This window comes from Monodelphis domestica, chromosome 4 (genome assembly GCF_027887165.1).
Source record: "Monodelphis domestica isolate mMonDom1 chromosome 4, mMonDom1.pri, whole genome shotgun sequence".
Lineage (NCBI taxonomy): Eukaryota > Metazoa > Chordata > Mammalia > Didelphimorphia > Didelphidae > Monodelphis > Monodelphis domestica.
In genome coordinates, this window is record NC_077230.1 from 166,123,199 (window position 1) to 166,144,622 (window position 21,424).

The following is a 21,424-nucleotide window of genomic DNA, read 5'->3' on the forward strand; positions in this document are numbered from 1 at the left end:
TATTGCTCTTCTGCCTTGCAACTGGTTCTTAGTATTAATTCTAAAAAAGAGTTGTTTTTTTTAATGACATAAAAAAGAGAGGTTGAGAGAAATTTTGATGAGAAGTTTGGGGAAAGAGATATCACTAAAGGGAGTAGAAGGATAAGGTGAAGTGGAAACAAAAAGGCTTCACAGAGGAGTAGTACCAAAAGTATTTAGTGACTAAATACTCAAATTTGAAACATGACAATGCCTCAATGCAGATTTTGGGAACTGAGAGGTATGGAAAACTCTTGGGATAAAAAAGTGTCAGAAAAAATATGCAGCAAAATAGGAAAATGGCCATTTTCATATTGAAAATTTGGCATGAAAAGGTATTTGTATTATATAATGTTAATGTTTTTGAAGGGAAAATGTCACTAGTGTTGATATTTCTAAGACATGGAAAGTCCTAGTTCTGCAGAACCCAGTTTAGTAAACATTGTATTAGGGTGAAATTATGTAGAGTAGGGGCAAGGAGAACAAAACATGGTGGAGAGAGATGTGAAAGTAGCCAAATGTCTTTTGTTCTCCTTATTCTATTTTTCAGTTTCAGAGAATGGAATAAATCTGAGTTTGACCTTTCTTTGATTGATGATATGGGAATTATGTTAGTCTCTGGTGATTTATTCAACATCCATTCCACAAAAATTTATTGAGTATTTATTATAGGAGAAGTGCTATGATTAGCTGGTGGGTGCTATCTCTCTCTGTTCTTATTATTTTTGAAGTATTTGTTGCAGTACATATGGGCACCAAGACAAAACATCTAAGCAATAACAAGGTGATAAATCATCCCTCAGATTTCTCATTCAGTAGAATGTAAGTCCCTGATAGCTGGGGCCATTTTGTTTTTGTCTTTTTGTCTCCAGAGCCAAGCATGTGCTTGGCACATACTAGGCACTTAATAATTATTTGTGAAATTGAATTCCATGTAATTTGTTTGTGTAAACTATATGAGTAAGTATTGGAATGATACTAGGAGAGGGGAGGCAGAATGATAGAAAATATTTAGAATTTTTGTAATATTGTTTATTAACATCAGGGGAAAATATTCATCTTGACAAATTCTGTTTTGTTAATACTGCAGATAAGTTCACTATACCCCAGTGCTTCAGTGGATTCATGATCTCACGGGTATCAAGTTTTTGCTCAGTCCCTGCATACCATGATCTAGTGCTTATATGTGCAATACTTGCTAATAGGAATGCCAAGGGCTGGGATTTTTTTTTCAACCAAACTAACTAGCTTTGTAACTTTCAGCATATTACTTAATTTCTCTGTGTCTCAGTTTTATCATATAGCAAATGAGGACATGATTTATGAACAATATTTTGAATAACCTCTATGGTACGGGAAAACTTGCTTGAAAAATATGGGTTATAAGAGAAACTTTGGATCCCAGTGGTGACCAGTTGGCAATGACCCTCTCTGAACTTAACTAAGCTCCTTTTCAGATGTAAGATTCAGTTTTAAGTGGTACTTGGGAAGCCTTCAAGATGACATAAGCCTTTGAAAATTCAGGGTCACTTTCATGCTATGATGAAACTTCACAGAAAGGATAGATCTACTACTTCCTGTCCTCTTAAAAATATGGGATACAGGAACATTGGGCTCAAGAATGTCAGCACTTCTCATTTCAGAGTAGTGCAGGACACAGGTAATATGATGTAGTAGAAAGAAAACTGGGCTCCAAAGATGAGGGTTCAAATTCTAGCTTTGTTATTTACTCACAAGTAACAAGCTCTCTGAGCCTCAGTGTCCTAATTTGTAAGAAGGAGGAATAATAATACTATCTACTTTAGAGAGTTATATGTAACTAGAGATAATAATGTGTGTTAAGTACTTTGTAACATTAAAGTGTAACATAAAAGTTTGCTGTTATTAATATGCAGATGCAGAACAAAATGAGATATTTCTTCAATGTCTTGGATTGGTTTCAGGCAAGGGAATCTCTAGGAGGGTAGATCAGTTCCAGGGACACAATGGAGTGATCACTAAAGAGGTTGGTCCCACTACCAACCTGACCTCTTGGATGTAAATTTGAGATGAGCAAGAAAAATAAGGTGAATTTCAAAAGCTCCAAATGGGGACTTTCATAATGTTTTTGTAACCCATTTTGTATAAGGGGAAGCTAGGTGGCACAAGGGATAGAGTGCCAGGCCTGGAGTCAGGAAGACTCATCTTCCTGGGTTCAAATCTGGTCTCTGACACTTACTTGTTGTATGACTCTGGGCAATTCACTTAATCCTGTTTGCTTCAGCTTTTACTAAGAAAATCCCAAATGGAATCACAAAGAGTTAGACACAACTGAAAAAAATGACAGTGGCAACAACAACAAATTTGTATTGCATAATTGCAATATCCCTCAATGATGCTCTTTCTCTAAAGACTCATCAGAGCATAAAAGTGGCCCTAAATTCTCAAAAGCTATACCACTTTGCAGGTATGCCAAAGTGGGATTAAAAATGGATGCTTACATCTGAAAACGGGCATAGGTAAGTTCAGAGAAGGTCATTGCCAACTGGTCAAAATTGGGGCACAAAGCATAGGGTAGTTGTGATCTGGGTCAGAAAATGGAGCAACAACAATCCCAATGGGCTATAAATTCTTTGAGGGTCGACACTGGTTTATTTTTATCTTTTTTCCCTCTACTGACTAATTATCACTTTGCCTTGATCACAGTAGATACTTAATAAAAGTTTATTAAATCAAACTGAACTGATGAAATCAAAGATGTGTTTGTCATTTCTCATACTTAAACATCTCTATCATATATGACTTAAATTAGTATAGAACACATAGTATGTTACCAGAACAGTTGACATGTAGTACTCATTCTTGCTGTCCAAGTGACAAACTCCATCATTGGGGATAACGATTCCGGCCAATTTACTGTCCATTCCAAAATGAGAATCTGCATCACTCACAAACACGAGAAGATGGAGGGAATCATTTCTCCACCCAATTTGTTCCTATAATTAGATTTTAAAAGTTCAGGGTGTGTTTGATTCAGATAGACATTTGTTGAATGTTGATAAGCTATACTTAGAAGTGTTGAGAATTGACAAGACCATACAGCTGCTTCATTTTTTCCATTCAATTATCTCCCAAGTATAAAGCCATATAAGAAACATGGAACATAATGAAACTTTGTTTCTCTGATTAAATATTTTCTCAGGATTTTCTTTTAGGAGAAAATTTGGTTTGAGTTAGTCTGGTTATTTATGTAGTAGATTATTTTAAAATTATTTCTAGAGTCTACATCTCTTCCAACTACCCCCTCCAACATTACAATACCAAAAGCTTAAATTTATGTTGAACATATTGCAGAAACCTTTCTATCATGTATTTGCATTTTAAAGAAGTTTTCACCACTTTTTTTGTGCTTTGTATGTTTAGCCCACTTAACTTCCAGTTTTGATGAAGAATCAATAGAAATAGCTTTTAGCTATTATTTGCTATTTTACTTATTATTATTATATTAGTTTTATATATTATTTATTAGCTATTTTAAATTATTAGCTATTAGCCATCTAACATAAGAGCTACCTTTTTGGAGGTGGGGGTAGGGGAAAGACGTAATTATTATCCAACATGGCATCCTACCTTACAAACAGCAGCTTGCATAATTGCATCAAATCCCCCCTCTGGAGTGTCAATATTTGCTGAGATTTTCTGATTCTTGATGATTTCATTGAACTTTTCTGCATTGCTTGTCAGTGGTAGAATATGCTTAAATCCAAAGGTAGGTAAGCAAAAATGGGGAACACTACTGCAAAACAAAAGATAAAAGCATCTATAATAAAATCTGTAAGAACATAATGTATAAGGAATTGCTTCACCAGGAAATTCTTAAGTAATATTTGCTTTTCAGAAGTATCTAGTTTTAAGTTAAATTAACCAGTCTAACCATTGGTTCTAAATCCTTGCTTTCAGAGTTGATGCATCTTTGATCTCATCAAGGTGGATATTCCTTGACACAATGTAGATTTCACTCCATTCGAACCTTTTCATCTTATGCCATACTATCCACGTGTCCTCCTCTGTATCCTCCAAAGTAGATCAGGTTATAAAAAGTCAACAATGAAATTGTTAAAGTGAAAATTGCTTCTTGCAACTCCTACCCACATCAATAACTTTGACTGTCACAACCAAAGGAAGTAGGAGAAAGTCCAGCTCAAGCATATAAAATCTTACAGTTTACAAAGAGAGAAAGGACAAACACAAGTCAAATGATATTTCAGTATCTCCAAATGAAACATAAAACCTTACCCAACTCATTGTGGTACTCTAGAGTTAGCTAGGGAAGATCTATGCAAATATCTGGATTATTTGAGTCAACAAAGGTTAATTTGGGAAGTTTTTCATGGGAGAGGTGTATGTTGTGCAGCATTTGGTCTGACTGCAAGGCAGAGGGTGGCAATCTGGAAAAGGAATGATATGTAGCACATATTGGGAGTGGGAAGGGACAAACTATATTATTGGAGGAATAACTTGGAGGATGACTGAGCTGAAATCAAAGGATAAGTATGGGTAACAGAGTAGGGTATAGAAACAGTATGGTATAGGAGAGAGGGACCTGGATCTGTTTTTTCCCTGTCAGACTTACTAGCCAAGAGACCTGGGCCAAACTATAATGTCTTTGTCCTGTATCCCTCATTATAAAATAAAGATAATAGAACTATCTAAACCTTAAAGAGCTATTGAAATGTGAGCTGTTTTTCTTCTGAGGACAATTAGGTAATGGAAAAGGGGATAAGGAATCTTAGGTAATGGAAAATGGAGCACTTTGTAAAGAGTACATTTGGTTTAACAAGGCACTCCAAGCTTCTGAGAAGAGAAGAAAAGCAAGTTAAATGATCGAGATGGTAGTTGAGATAGATGACAGCTGACTATGAAGAGAATTCAAGAGGTCAAAGGCTGGAGGCAATGAAGTCAACAAGGAATAGAATGTAATATTTAAGGTGTAAGGTGTTTGGAGCTTGAAGTCAGCACTGAGCAGAAGAGGAGCACAACAAATCAATGTGTGGCCCATTAACTTAAATACTTCTCTGCAAAGACCTCAACATTCCATTCATTCATTTATTCACTTATTCATTCATTCATACATTCAACAAGTATTTGTTAAGCACCTAGCACAGTCAGGCACTAAGGTGGGCCGAGGTGGGTGGGTGGGGGAGACAAAGCTGAAACAGATTCTACTCTCAAGGAGTTTCAATTCTTTGGGAGAGAAGAGCATGAATGTGGATAAATAAAGAAAAATGCATACCCCACAATTACTGAGGAGATGGAAAAAAATTTTGGTTCAGAGGTAGGGGAGAATCAGGATTCCTTTGAGAGTTTATATTTGAGTGAGTTTTGAAGAAGGAAGATGAAAATTCTAGGTGAGGAAAGGTTGATTGGTGGCATGAAGCAATCAACTTTATAAGTACAAAGGCATGCAGTTGAGAAATACAATGTATTACATATATAAGAAATAACAAGTAGGTTAGTGTAACTAGAACTTAGAATGCATGAAATAGAGTAATGTACAATAAATAAGACCAGAGAGTTAGTGACAGACAATTGTGTGAATTAAATACATAGGAGACCATCTGATCCTAGAAGTTTTACCTTTTTGAAATCACAGTCATGTGTTTTAATTTGCTACCCTGGCAGCTGGGATTCCTGACTGGTGGCAGTCAAGGGATGTGACATGTGGGGACTGAGATGGTACCCTCGCCAACTGGAGGACCCTGGAGGGAGGGTTTAGACTGAGCTTGAAAAGCCAGTCTGTGAATCAGGCTCTCTCTCTCTCTCTCTGACATTTTTTCGGCTTATTAAAGGAGCTCTCTCTTGGTCTTCCCAGTGCTTACCTATATAAGTCATCTCTGGTACTGGGACCACACTGGGCTGGGAATCTGGGAACTTGATCTCTTGGGCTCTGATCCCTTCCTGAACTCAAACCTGCTCTTTGGCTGGCTTTAATTGGTCTGGTCTCGTCATGTAGGCTCCTTGATCCCCACTTGTGAAATGGACCAAGGCCCATGGAGAATCTAGAACCTAATGGAGCAGAAGTAATTCAGCTGGGGACTTTTAAAGCTAAAGTTCGACTGGAAACTTTATTTCTTTTTTTCTTTCTATTTACTAATAAATACATATAATTTAGTATAGAGTCTTCAAAATAAATTTTATTCTTAACACAGTCCATGTGTGAAAAGCTTTGGATGACAAACAGAGAAGTTTTAATTTTATTGTGGAGACAAGACACTGAAACTTTCTGAGCAGGGGCATAACAATGAGATTAGACACAGGGCACAGTGCTGGTATATCCAGACTGGCCTGTGAAATAACTGCTATAGCAGAGAGAGCTCTTTGTGAGGAAAGAGTTATGGGTAAGAGCCAGGTAGGACTATTGTGCTTGACACAGCTATGATGGCCTCAGGTTCCTGAATACTTTCTTTTTGTCTTTCTGTGGGTGTGTGGTACTGGTTTCCTGAACCCCTGCAAGAGGATGGCAAGGAGACCAGGTGGCCTCTATATTCTTTGGGTGGTCTCTATGAGTCTGTGAGTGTGTTGGGTTGCCCCAGGGTCTGGACATAGTTTCTACCATTAGAGAGGAGGTGATTTTGCTTGATGGTAGGTAAAAAATAATAAGTACTTTATGGTGGCCTGAACATGAAAGAGAAATAACAATGAATCCAGGATCATGCATCTCATATGTTTAGAGTTGCATTGACTACAGTAAGGATGTTTGGAGGGGAAAGGGTTTGGAAAGATGGGTAATTTCTTTAGTTTTAACATACTGAGATAAATTCTCTGATCTTCTGGTGATTGAACAAATACATAAATCTTTCAGAAAAACAGTTCTCCACAGATTTATTGAAAGGAATGTACTTTACTACTTGCCAGGATTCTTTTATTCATCTTTTGTTGATTCTTTAACATACTTGCAGTTTCTATTCCAAACATCCTTATTTCTCACCCAGTTCCCACCTCTCCTTTTAACAGATCACCTTTTCTCTTACATTGCCGAGAAGACAGGGAGGTCTTCCTAATTTTTTCCTCAATTCTATGTCAAAATATGTCACTAGTACCTATATTCTCATTCTTCATTCCATTATTATGAGAAGAAATAATCTTCCTCCTTTCCAATTTCAACAATTTAGTGTTACTAGCATTTATTATTATTGTTATTATAGAACCATCAAAGTCAGTCCTTTCCTTCTCATTTTCAGGAGATTACATTGTCTCTTGCTTTACTAAAAAGACTGAGGTCACCCTATCTGAAATCCTACAATAATTTTACTCTCTCTTCCTCAAAATCTTTTCAAGGTTATTACACATTCTGTTCTCTCTGCAGTCTCAGAGAAAGAGGTGGTCATCTTCTTTGTGAATACTTTTTGCTCTTGATGCTATTTGTAACTCTGCTTTTTTACTTGCTTAATTAAATGGATCTATGCTCTCATAAATGAATGTTTTCTCTACCAGTGTAGTTGTTCAATGCTAATGTTAATGTTTATGATAGCAATAATGCAGATGATAATTATACAAATAATTATATAGGCAGCCTCATCTGTAAAATGAGCTAGAGAAGGAAATGGCACAACCCTCCAGTCAGTATCTTTGCCAAGAGAACCCCAAATGGAGTAAAAAGTAGTCAGACTCAACTGAAATTATTGAGCAACAAGCATTTACATAGCCCTTTAACTTATTATCCCCATTTTTAGACAAAGCTCCTGAAGCTAAGAATTTAAATGGCTTTACCAGGGTCACACAACTAGTGTTTGATGGAGGATTTGAATTGAGATCTTCCTGATTCCAAGTCCAATCCTCTTTCTACTAAGCCATGTACCTCTTACATAGGGCTTTTGGTAAATCCTCAATGGAGGATTCATGCAATGTCCTAGACGCCTTCCTCTGGTTTCCTAAATATATTGACGCCTCCAAAATAGTATTTGAATTAAAGATCTATTGATTCTCATTCTTTTTGTATAATTGGCTCACCTTTTCTACCAGTTATACATGTCCTTAATCCTTTTTTCTACACCACTTTTCATAATTCATCTTTGATAATATATGGCAACCTTTTTACTCCTACGATGAATCTTTCCATTAACCTTTTGCTATCTGCAAGGAGGTTTCTACTAAAGTCAAAGAGATTCAATCAAATGATTTATGGTTAAATAGTATCAGTGGGAGAATACTAGGGATAAAGAATTCTGATTGGGAACAGTGACATTTCCTCAAACATAATGTAGCCTGGAATATAATTCTCTTTTGACACATTTTTGGGACTATCTCACTGTCCATCTGCAACATCTGCTTGAGCTACTCTAACACAATGGACTATTGTTCCAATTGTATGCCACAACCTAGGGAACATACATTTTTCATCCACTTTATTTTTTCAGTGTAAATTTGTAAATTTTTTTCTTTTGAACAATTATAATCTCATTAGCTGTCTTTGTAATGCTCAATACAATTAGCACAATGGCATCTATGAAAGGTAACATTTTGAGAATCTTGTCAGCCATCCTTTCCAGTGTGCTCACTTTAGGGTGTTCATCATTACAATAGAAAATACCTAAGGTAAGCAAACATCTTCCTAATTTATAGTTTGATCTTAAAAATAATTACTCACATTTATATTACTCTTGAAGATTTGCAAAGTACTTTACAATATAAACTCAATTGATCCTTACAAAAATGCTGTGAAGTAGTTTCTATAAGGCGAAGAAAGGTTTATAAAGTTGCCCAGATTTATATAGTCAATAAATGGCAGGATTCAGACCCAAGACTCCTTGACTCTGACCCCTATTTCTTAGACAGTCAGTCATCCATATTGCCTTTCTTAATATGCATTGGTAATAAAGTTGCAATTGTAACAAAATTTTACATTATGTTAACATATGTATAGAAACTATTTTGTATGAAGAGAGCCAATATAGTTGTATTTTGTTTTCCTATACAAATATATTTCAAGACTTCATTGGATTCATGATCCTACTGGCATGGGTACTCCCTCTAGCAGTGTAGAATACCACTTACCCATGTCCGCTCATTCTATACGATTCTTATCCATTTCTTTCAGTAAATCCTTCATAGAGGGTCAGATTCTAAGAATCAAAAGGAACCTTAGAGGCCATCTAGTACAATCCTAGAGAAGCATTCTTTCTTCATTATTTCCAATAAGTGGATCATCCAGTCTTTGTCTGAAGAACTATAGTGAGGAAAAACCAATTCCACATTTGGACAGTGCTAATTTTAAGAAGTTTTTTATTCTATCAAGACTAAAGCTGCCTCTCTGCAACTCAAACTTTTCATTCTTAATACTTCCAGTTGAGACTAAACAAAAAAACACTCATCCCTTTTCTTTGTGATAGTCATTTGAGCACTTAAAGACTGCTATCATATCCCCTCTAGATCTTTTTTTCATGCTAACTTCCCTAGTTTCTTCAAACAATCTTCAGGATACATTCTCAAAGATTACTATCTTTCTGTATCAGGACAACTAGGGAAAACCCAAAAGATGGCTGATAAATCATCCCGACATAACAAAAGCTTTGAGAAGCTCACCTGTAATTATAGTGAGCATCCTTGTTCTAGAAACCCCCATTACAATTCCTATAAACACTTGCTTTTATCAACACTCTACCCAGCAATTTAATAAAAGTTTTGTGGAACACCCCCTCCCCCCAAAAAAAAAGATTCTCCTGATCTCAATAAGGCTATGAGGTAGAAAATGTTGCCAATGCATACTGGCCTAGGCTCCATGCCAAGAGATCATTCCATAAGCAAAGTCAGGAATAATTAAAAGGTTATAAGTCTTACTTAAAGATGCAGAAACAAGAAATTGAGATAGCATACAATCTCCCCACAATTATAATACCAGAAATTCCCAAGTAGAGATTTAAAAAATGGAATTCTGATTTAGAACCTCAGAAAAGAGAATGAAATAATAGATACAATTAGACCTCTGTTCATACACTTGGTTCCATATGTTGATATGGGCCATGCCCCAGTAAATGTGCCCTCAACCTCTCCAGGGAATAAACCGGCATATATCAGAGAGCCAAAGGTATTGATGTCTTATTTTACTAAGACTAGCCAGATGTCGAATGCACCTCCTTGCATATATCACTGAATCAAAGTGGAATCAAGGATACATAAATATGTGTGTGCTGCTATTATTTTCATGATAAGAGGAGCATACTGGATTACTGTGCAAATAGGAGGGAATAATCATCTTTCTCCCTCGGGCAGAAGCTAACATAGTTTGTACCTGTCACCTACATGTTTCTCATTAACCTAAAAGCAATTCCTAAAATATATTGCTCAGAATTGAACATAACATCCCATATGTGGTCTCACTAGGGCATTATCACTATGTCCTTTCTCAGTTCTTTCTGGTACGGTATTAGTTCTTTTTGGTCCCATGTCTCCTGGTTTCCTCATTTGGATCTTGCAGTCTAATATAATCTCTAAATCTTTCCAAAGGAACCTGGTAAAGGACCATCTCATCCTATGCTAGTAAAACTGAGTTTTTGAATGCAATTGTAGAATTTTACATTTACTCCCATTAAATTGTCTCTGGAGATTTCTTTTTCCTATGTATCACGCTACCTGGGCTCAAGCCTTATTTCTGTCATATACTCATTGTGTAACAAGTCACAACTTCTTCATGCTTGAGGCTGAACTTGAAGAGTACAAGTTGCAGAGCATTTACCTATCTGCATTGACTGGTAGAAGATATGGGACCATAGTTCTAGTTGAAATAGCAGTGATTTTTCCAAAAAAGTTTTGTTTATCAATTCAACCTCACCATAAATTTTTGGAACTGGACTCCATCATCAATGTGTCAACTAGCCCTACCTCCCCCTCTTCCCCACTTTCATGTTGTCTGCAAAATCAACAAGCATGCCATCTCTGCCTTTAACCAAATCACTGATAATCAATAAATAAACATGTATTAAGGGCCTTACATGGGCAACTAGGTAGTTCAGTGGATAGAGCACTGGGCTTAGAATCAGGAAGACTCTTCATGTCTGTAAATCTAGTCTCAGACACTAGTTATGTGACCCTGGGCAAGTTATTTGACCTCATTTGCCTCCATTTCTTTGTCCATAAAATGAGCTGGAGAAGGAAAGGGCAAATCACTCCCGTATCTACCAAGCAAACTCCAAATGGGCTCATGAAGAGTTGCGTCTGACTAAAACAACTAAATTGCAAAAAATGTCAACCATGTGCTTAGCCTTCATAAAAAATATCGAATGGCAAAGAACCAAAGACAAGTCCAGGAGTGCTCCCCATTAGTCTTCCCTCTTTGCTGAAAAAAAATTGTCAGCGAACCATTAATGACTTTGCTTTAGGCCTTGCCAATAAAACAGTTCTAAATTCACCTCTGATTTCCTTTTACTGTCATCTAGCTCATACGTTGCTCACTTTCCAGCTTGGTAAAACTTGCCCATGTTTGTCCAACACCAACAAGGGCTTCTGGAATCCAGGGTTGCCTTCAAATCAACATTATGAATCAGATTGAAAATTCTCTGCATAATGCCTCTCCTCAAAGGGTTTAAAATCTCACAGAAGGGGAAAAAGCTTTGACACAAATATTTGCAGTATAAACTAAAAGGTAATAAATGTACAGAAGGGCTTAGAAACATGCTAAAAAAAAAAAAACCTTTTTTAGAGAGATATCTAGAAAGATCAGAAAAAGGTTTTTGATAGAGATGGTAACCATAAGATCTGAAGGGATGGGGAAGAAATCAGTAGTCAGAGAAGAAGGAAAGGAATGGTAGAATAATGTCCTAAGGCTTAATAGACCCAGACTGGAAGAAGTGGGTGTCAGATCCTTTCTGACTCAGAGGACTAGCAGCCACCAGTGCCTAGGGGAAGAAGTATTTTGTCTCAGTCAATATCCTCTTTAACTTGAGAAATTGTATTCTTTTAATGTTTTATCAGCCAAGTTGTTTTTATTGCATTTTTATGGTTCATGAGTATGCATTATTCATTCAAGATATTCTGCTAGCAGATATGTTAAAACAATTGAGTTTATTAGTTTAATTGGGTTCTCCAGTAAAGCATCACACCCATTCTAATGAATTTCATGACACTACTCTTTACCTAGCATCTTCCAGCTTGAACTCACTCATCCAAAAGTCTCCCCTTGGGGCAGAAGTAACTCATCAGACTGGAACTAAGATAGCCTTTGGTAGTTTGAGGCAGAAAAGAGAAATATACACAAGAACTAAAAGCTATTTAAACTCCTACTATTATTTGTATTAGAAGTTTAGTAAATAGTTTTGTGCTAAATAATTAGAAGTATGGAAGTTCTCACGCAAAGTTTCCTTCACCTTACGATGAGTCAGAGTACTGACTGAGAAAGTGGTACACTCCTTGAAATTTCTTCCCACCAAATCCTGAGGCTATGTCAGTCATTCATCCAGCAATCAAGCTGTCTTGTGAAAGGCCTCAAAAACTTTATTTGGCCAGACTCCAGTTGAAAAACAACTTACAGTTTTGAAATTAATATTTTAAAACTTGTTTTTCTTTTCTACTCTCTGGTGATGCCATATATCTGAAAGTCATGGAACAACTAGGGAACAATACATTGGCCCTAGCATGCAACTAGAGATGACTTATGGGTAGGAGTAATAGAAAAGACTATTTTGTGGATAAGTATGATTGAAAAAGGAGATGAAGAGATTAAGATGTCAAAAGAAAGAGAGACAACAGAGGGATATCCTTGAGGTATTAGAAGTATCAAGGAGGGTCTTCACCATGTTGGAGGAATAATGTCACAGATCTATTAATGTGTCAAAGTTTAAGTTTCTCTTTTACATATACTGGCAATTTTAATGCATAAAAATGTATGTTAAATGCCAATATGGGATTATAAAATGGTTTTATAAATACTAAATGCTTGTGTGCATTTCAAGGGGGTAACATTTTACTTTTGAATATGAAATGTATGATTTACATTTGACAAGGAAGGTAATTACTCTCTTGATAGATGTATACATAATCCATGTTTTAAACTGATGCATATATTGTGATATAATGGACTCAGAGGAATCACTTTCCTACAGAAAGTTGTTAAAGTGGCAATGGACTATAGAAGATAAATAAGAGAAACCCATAGAGGCAGTGAGGTGGCTTAGTGAATTGTGAGTCAGTCCTAGAGATGGGAGGTCCTGGGTTCAAATCTGACCTCAGATACTTCCTAGCTGTGTGACCCTGGGCAAGTCACTTGACCCTTCCCCCATTGCCTAGCTCTTAGCACTCTTCTCTCTTAGAACCAATACATAGTATTAATTCTAAGATGGAAGGTAGGGGTTTTAAAAAAATACAAAGAAAAAATTAAAAGAAGCCCACATTTGCCCAAATAAGTCACAGAAAGCTGAAAAAAGAGACTATTTTGGCAATAATGAGAGTGACTTAGCAAGCTAATGATGAGTGGTGTGGGTTGTTGCTTAGGCAACCTCAGTGAGTGCTGGTCTTTGTGGGGGACAGGGGAAGGAATCTCGAGGATTCAGCACAGTCCATAGAAACCTGTAATGAGGACCCAGTATAACCCATATCTCCAAAAATCAAATTCACCACATTCAAATGTACACAAGGAACCTTTTCAAATTCTGCAGCTTCTGAGCTACCACAGCTCGGTGTGATTAGCAAAATGCCATTAGTGTGACCCCACTTTTGCACCAAGAAATAGAACACCAAGCAAACCTACCAAATAGTAGACCCAGAAAGGACTCCGAAGGGTGCTAGTTTCCATGGAAAAACAGCACACAGACAAAGATGTCAGTGCTCCCATGCTTACCTGCAAGGGTTGGCTATTTCTTTAGGTGTTGTCTTTATAAAAGGGGAAACTGGTTTTTCTACAAACGAGCCAAAGCCCAGCTTGAAGTTGCTTGTTAGTTTAGACATCTCTTTGGCTAGCATGGAGCCCAACTCCTTTATTGTATTAAGATCGTCTTCCATGGAAGCTGAGAGATCCATGAGGTAATACAAATCCACTGGATAATCTTCAGTCTGGCGAACATGGACTTGCAATGTTTTCTCATTACCTTGTAAAACCACAGCAGGGGAAAAAATGAACACATTAAGCTTTGTATCAGATCAGCCACTGGACCAGGGTACTAAGTCATTTATTTCAGAGAGACAGACGTTCCTAAAGGAATGGATGGGATAAAGAGTGACAGGATACATTTCATAAGCTGGTATTCCCATACAAACTCTCACCAGTTATGTATGGAACTACTAAAGGAGGTGTAAAGCAGGAGATTTTATATCATCTTGGGAAAAGCAGCATCCATTTAGATTTAAGATAATATGAGTTCTGTGCTTTTAAGGGGTAAAGCAAACCAAATGGCCGACTGGAGCTGCATTCAAATACTCAAAGAAATGTGAAACAAACCTCAGTGGCATTTGCATTTTTTTTAAAAACAGGGCAAGGGCACAGTTGCTATTTGGTGAGTTTTTCATTTATATTCCAGGAGCATAAATAATCCACATTAGGAAAGGCATCGTGGCTAATCTTCATTTATATAAAAAGGAATCATTTGTGCATCATAATTATAATCATTATTATGCAAACCTAAACACATACAGCCTGTTTTGTATAGGTGACATTGGAAACTTTGTAATATGAATCAATGGAAAAAAGAAATTATCAGGCTAAAACAATGTGTTGGTAAAATGCTACAACATACCTGGTCGCAATTTGAGAACTAGGCTTTGGGGTGAAATTTGGATAATATCTGAACTATTTTTCTGGCTTCCTATACTCAGTGGCTTGTTTTTAAGAATTTCTATTGTGGAAGTGGGATTTTCAATGGCATGTGACAAACAGCCTTTAGCCAACAAATTCTCTTGGGTGTCACACCTTTCACCAATTCCCAAGGGATGGGTAAAGTCCTAGAAAAGAAAAGAAAAGCCAAGACTGATGAAAGCAGGCACAATCTTTGTTCGCAGAATCATGGGACATGATTTGTGCAACATGTAATTTTCATCTTTCCCTCCCCCTTCAGAGATCAAGGTATTCTCACATCTACTATATTCATCATATGATTAAAATTAATCCAAATTAGAAGGCTGACACAGTTCTTGGTAAAATAAGAAATCTTTCCTTAATTCAGCATTGTGGCTTCCATACTAGTTTTTCTATTTTTTTTCCCTCTTATCAAGCATCTTTTTAGTAGCTAGATACTGAATCTTTTGTAGGCTTAAACTATTTATTGACACGTAAACATATATTTCAGGTACAGTGAAATCATTCATTTCCTATAAACTGTCTAGAGATAGAAACTCTGTCTTCTCAGCATATAACTACTGATACAGTTTCAAGGACCTAATTGAGATATTGACATTATATTATTATTTTATACCACCATTGGCTTTTCTCCTGGACTTTAAACCCTACATCTCTAAATGCTGCCCACTCAATACATTTCTTAATACATTAATACTTTTCTCCAGGGTTAAGGATTGGGAACACGAGATGACCAGACAGCCTTCCTTTGCTATACTCCCTTCTTGATCATTAGCTGATTATTAGTTTGAACTCCCAATTTAATTTCTTTCTGGATAGCAAAAGCTGGTGATCTGGGCATATTGTATTGCAGAATAGAATATACTTCATGCCATGCTAGCAAGTGTCAGATGTGGCCACCATTTACTGGACTTGCTAAACACAAAGGGTCACTGAAATAGGAGGGAGTCTATTCATCTGTTGTTTTAAAGAAGGAAGGTTATTTGATAGATAGACCACATGTACACTGGGGCTACGAGGCTACCACATGGACATTTGTTGATTTAAAAACCGCTAATTCTTTGGCTGTACAGCATCACCTACATAAAAACTACTGATCTGTCATAGTAACTTAATGACTAAAAGTTGTACTTAAAAATTAGGCTTTAGAAGTGACCTTTTTAGCCTAGAGTTTAAATGCTTCAAAGCAGAACTAACTTCAATAAATTTCCAATTTTAAAATGTTTATGTCTGTCTATCCATCTGTGATAGAATAATACATAAATTTGTCCCTTTGAGGAGATATATTCCTTTGGCTACCCGGAAAAAGTATGGCATCCTTGAGGGTAGGTGAGGGCAAAGGACTCTCTTTTTTCTTTATATTTCTAGTGCCTAACATATAATAAATTCACATATACACATATATTCACATGCATATATATATACACACAAATTTATATATCTCTATATATGGATACAATGCTTTGGCTAGTATAGGTACAGATTGATAAAAACCTATGTCAGTCATATTTTTTTCTCAACTCATGTATCAAAAGTAGGATTAGGCTACATGGGGGTGAGGGTGGGAGTACAACTAGCTCTCTTTCAGAAACTGTTCCTGAAGAACTCCTTAGTTTCAGTGGGGATCAGTTTTCATGGTTAAGTCTGAAAGCACATAGAAATAAAGCTCTTTTGGTCCTAAGTCTAGTCATACTTGTAGATCAGAGGTACCATATCAGGTGTCATCTGTGATCAGGTCCAGCGAGTGTGTATGTAAATGTAGATATGCTACTACCCTGGGAATTCTATGAGTCCTTGGCCGTGGTGTTTCTCACTTTGATTGATCTGGCAGACAAATTTCTGCCCTATGAACAAAGATGTGATTAATGACATAGGAGCCCCTGAAGGGAAGGATGATTCTTTTTGTTGGGTTGAATAAAGAATATTCTGGATCTTTCTGAAATTTTTGCAAAAGAATTCAGAATTTTAATTTATTTTTTTTTCTGTAAGATTATTACAGGCTAAGAAATGCTGACTCCTTCATATAATGTTGTATGTTCAAGATGATATGATTTTGGTTGTCCATGGAAGATCATCCACTTCATGGATTAAAACTGTAGCTTTAATTTTACTTTTTAAAGCTCTCTTCTGATTGGGGTTCAAGTGCCTTTCTGGAAGGTCCCCTTTGTCTTTGAACGACACGTCCTGTCAATAAGTCCACAATCGCTTTACAAAATCCAGTATATAAAAACAAAAACATTAACAACAATCCCTTCTGGAGGGAACATTAATGACAATCCCACCTGTACAACAGCTTTATTTCATTAATCATTTGCTTATAATTCAGCAATGGAGGAATAATAATATTTAGAGTTGCACATTGGATTTTAGAGGGTAAACATGAAATATCTTCCCAAGTCACCCTAGTATTACTGTTCCAACATTAGGGATCTGACCAAATGCTAAGATACTTATGGGGCCTCTTGTTTTTGCTCTAGGACAAGTCTGATTCACTTAACTCATTAGTTGCTGAAAAGTGCTAATATTTATACCTGGTATCTCAAAAGTGGTGATGTAGGTTTAAATTCTTAAAGCTTAAAAGTACAATGAGAATTTGGGAACACCTTGTATAACCCACATAACTAGAGAAAGAGTTGTGATTACTTTGGTAGATTACTTTATTGGTTTCTCACTAGTGGGTAATGTAGATTTTACGATTGCCATTTCACCAACGAGGAAACTGAGGGACAGAGAAATTAAGTAACCGCAAATGTTACACAGATAATGGGTGGTAGGGCCATTATTTGAAACCAAATCTCCAATTTTTTTTTAATACCTGAGTTTTCATCGAATGTAATTTTATTTGAACTATATATTTTCCAAGAAGTCCCATTGTTCAAATCTGTCTTTTAAGTCCTTTCATGGAAACCATATATTGCCACAAATGACACACAGGCACAAGATTGACAGGATGTTCATAGCACTGAAGCCAGTTGCATTGCTGAGTATGCCTTGGGATCATCATTCTGGGTTTAGGCTTGGTTCATATAATTAACAGGAAATCAGAATCTCTTACTGCTAAGGCAATACATTGCATTTTCCAAAATCTCTTCGCTGACAAATTTCTCTTACAACTAACCAAATGAGCATTCGATTAGCATTGCTAATGTGCATTTTGGGAGGTATGCCCCACTTGTCTGAACACCAGGATTTTAGGACAATTTTCAGGGCCCATGGAATGAACACAAAAGCTTACACAAACACTTCTGTTGGAAATCCTTTGAGTTCATTTGCTTTACCTCTTGAGAACACCAGGAACAGTGTGGTCCAATGAGCAAGCAGTCCTCACAAGTCTCTGCATTACCCACAGCACAGCTCCCTGTGTTTAAAGCCAGAGAGGCAGGAGATTAAGGTCCCATTCAATCATTCTCTCTAGGAGTTTTGTAGCAGTTCAAGCTTCGGAAGGGAACAAAGCTGGTTTATCTTAATCATCAGCAATCGGCTCTTAAAATGGTATTCATTCCGATGGAACATTTAACTTTCCATGTCAATTTTAATGTTGATATTCATGATAAATTCCCATACCTTATGCTAATGATGCTTTTCTTTTCCAGAAATATGGAGAAGGCATATATACTTCTTAAATAGAGCCTGATTTTATTCATCATAAAGAATTATTGACATGTGTAAGGACAAATGTATTAGTAAAAAAAATTTAATTCTTATAAGAATATCTAGCCAATCTTTTTTTTCCCTCTTTTTTGAAAGACAGCATATCGGGACAATGAGGTAGCAGTGGTTAGAACACCAGGCCTAGAGACAGAAGGACCTGGGTTCAAATGTGTTCTCAGATACTTTCTAGCTGTATGACCCCTAGCAAGTCACTTAACCCAATTCCCTTTTCCTTGCAGATTTTCTGTCTTAGAAGGGGTATTAAGACAGAAGGTAAGAGTTTAACAATTTATTAGATAAATAATTTTTAAAAGAAAGATAACATATCATAGGGGAGAGAGGGTGTCCTTGGAGCCAGGAAGACCACAGTTCAAGTCCTGCCTTTGACACGTTAGTTAAATGTCCACAGAAAAGTTACTTAACTACTTAGTGCTCCAAGTCGCTCTCTAACCTTATAATATACAGAAGAGTCTATAATCTGTAAACAGTAGAGGGAGTTCCCAAACTGATGACTGACACTGTCTGCCCCCCTCCCCTAAGAAGTTATATTTAACAGGAACTATTTGATTTTCTATGCCTTCAGATCATTTCAAGAAGTTTCCAACTGGAGGAGAGAGATTGGGTCCCTGGGGAATGACAGCAAAGATAAAAACAAACAAACCCTAATAAAATGTATTTTAAAGTTTCTGAAATAATAATCACGCCTATGCTAATCAATTCTTTTGTACAGCAGTTCTATTGTATTTCTTCTATTAAAATACCGAGGCCACTTGGCAAGTGACGGAATCCTGCAGTCTACCCAGTAGAAACAGATCCCAAGAGCTGTCCCTCCAGCCCAGGATCTGCAATCTGGGAAAGCATTCTCACCCTGAGGCAAGAGGCGGTGGGACCGAGCAATTCAGAAACTGCTTCATCTAGCTTGTTATCAAACATTCAGCGACAGCAATGTATGGGAGGGCTGGCGAGGCTTACCTTGAACATGGTTATTCCTTCCCAGAAACAGAAAGAACAGGCAAAGCAATTCAATCCCCATTCGTTTTCAGTTCTCGCTGTGCAAACAGATTAAAAAAAAAAAAGTGAATTACCTTCAACAGAACGAGATCAAAGTTGAACATTGTCAAAGGCTTTCTTTCTGGAAGCGTAAAATGGTAAGGACTACTTACGCTGCTTTGAACAGCAACGCTAGATGTAAAGGACAACAAAGTTTTCATTAAGACTGGAATGAAAACAGAGGCTACCTGGACAGGTAAAGAGGAAAGGCTCTGCCTAAGAGCGACTTCAACATGATTTACTTCCTTGTTCGCCTTATAAGGAAGGCAGGTGTACAAGCACTAAGAAGGTGGAGAGATTCATTCAGGTGGAAATTTGGGTGTAAATTCTAGCAGTCTCTCTGGGTCCTAGAGAAAGTCAATATTTCCAGTGAATTTGGGATCAATGAAAGGAGGAGAGAGCAAGTCTTTAAAATGTCATTGGCATGGTTTTCCTACGTAACTTTGAGATACACAGGAAAAGTAATACTGCCCACAAAGCTACATTGAAGTAGATGGTGAGGGAAAATACCTGAGACTTAAGGATTCCATTGCTTCTAGCCAGATCTTTTTTTTGAGTTTAAAGGTAGAAAAAATATCTCTGAAAAAGAAAAAAAAAGAATCATCATTTACGTCAAATTGATTATCACATCAAAAAATTTAAATGATGGGATGGATCTCTTGTTTTTCAAAGTATAATATGTCAAGGTGCTTTTTAAAAAATCTAAATAAAATAACTAAAAATCTTCATGTGTACTGATTTTTTTTTAAATAAGGAGTTTTTTTTTGGTTGTTTTTTTTTTTTTTAATCCAAGTAGTTCAACAAGTATGTTCTAACCCAACTTCACAGATTCCTTTCCTGGTCTATTACAATAGCCTGCTCTTTGGTTTCTCTGCTTTTAGTCTTCCCTTGCTCTAATCATCTTCTACTCAGCTGCCAGATTTATTTCTTAAACTAAGATTGATTATATTATTCTTTTATTTTAAACATTTTAGTAGCTCTTTGTTGTCTCAAAGGAGGATAAACTATCCAAAAAGCATCCTCAGCTGATTTTTAAAAGCTTTAGATGGGGGCAGCTAACTGGTTCCATGGAGATTGAGAGCCAAGCCTAGAGATAGGAGATCCTGGGTTCAAATTTGACCTCAGACACTGTATGACCCTAAACAAATCACTTAACTCCCATTGCCTAGCCCTTACTGTTCTTTTGCCTTAAAACAAATACACAGTAGTGGTTGGTTCTAAGATGGAACTATGGGACTAAGATGCAACTAAGATGGAAGGGTTTAAAAAAAAACTTTCTATGATCTGGCTCTCATTTTATCTTTACTATCGAATTTCAAACACTGTCTTTTAGCAATGATCCATTCTGACCAAACTGAACAATTGATATTCCCAATATATGTTATTTCATTTTTGACCCAGATACCTTTACTCAAGTAACACCTCAAGTCTAGAATGTTTTCCCTTTTTACCTTCAATTCTTAGAACCTCTTCATTCATGAGAATATCTTCCTTCAAAACACTACTTATTTCCTAAACAAGCTTCTATTACTCCCTCCAATTGTTAGTGCTTTCTCTCGCTTACAGTTATTTGGCATGACCTCTTTTGTATAGTGTACTTATTTGTCAGCGTATGGGTTTTATTCTCTGGTGGAATGTAAGCTCCTCAATGGCAGAGTTTAATTTTTGTCTTTTTATCTCTGGCACCTTGAATAATGTCTTGAGTGTAGAGGGTACTTAAAAGGATGCTGAATTGAATTGAGTTTCATGTTCCTTGGGAAGTCAAGTTCACTTTGACAGTGGAATAGCAGATTGATTAGAAAGGGGAGAAAATGGCAGGAGGGAGACCAATTAGAAATTTATTATAATAGTCTAGGGTGAAAACTGATGAGGCCCAGGATATAGATATTGACTGTGTGAGAGGACTGAAGGGGAAGGAACTAAATATATCTGAAATGGAACTCCTTA

The 21,424-nt window shown here is 36.7% G+C and overlaps 1 protein-coding gene across 6 annotated transcripts in view; it reads right to left on the reverse strand.

Moving 5' to 3' along the window:
* Window positions 1–21,424, reverse strand: part of ITGB6 (integrin subunit beta 6) — a 191,222-nt gene that overhangs the window by 76,977 nt on the left and 92,821 nt on the right. For 3 of the 6 annotated variants that reach the window (XM_056793943.1, XM_007494244.3, XM_007494247.3), the window contains exons 2-9: window positions 19,988–20,056; window positions 19,591–19,824; window positions 19,400–19,476; window positions 18,055–18,134; window positions 14,718–14,922; window positions 13,826–14,072; window positions 3,628–3,793; window positions 2,832–2,993 (exon numbers count right to left, since the gene is read on the reverse strand). In XM_056793943.1, the coding sequence (XP_056649921.1) occupies window positions 2,832–2,993; window positions 3,628–3,793; window positions 13,826–14,072; window positions 14,718–14,922; window positions 18,055–18,134; window positions 19,400–19,460 (921 nt within the window). In that variant the 5' untranslated portion in view covers window positions 19,461–19,476; window positions 19,591–19,824; window positions 19,988–20,056. Of the gene's footprint in view, window positions 1–2,831; window positions 2,994–3,627; window positions 3,794–13,825; window positions 14,073–14,717; window positions 14,923–18,011; window positions 18,135–19,399; window positions 19,477–19,590; window positions 19,825–19,987; window positions 20,057–21,424 lie in introns of those variants that run through there. The other 3 variants (XM_007494245.3, XM_007494246.3, XM_056793944.1) reach the window with 3 other exon arrangements.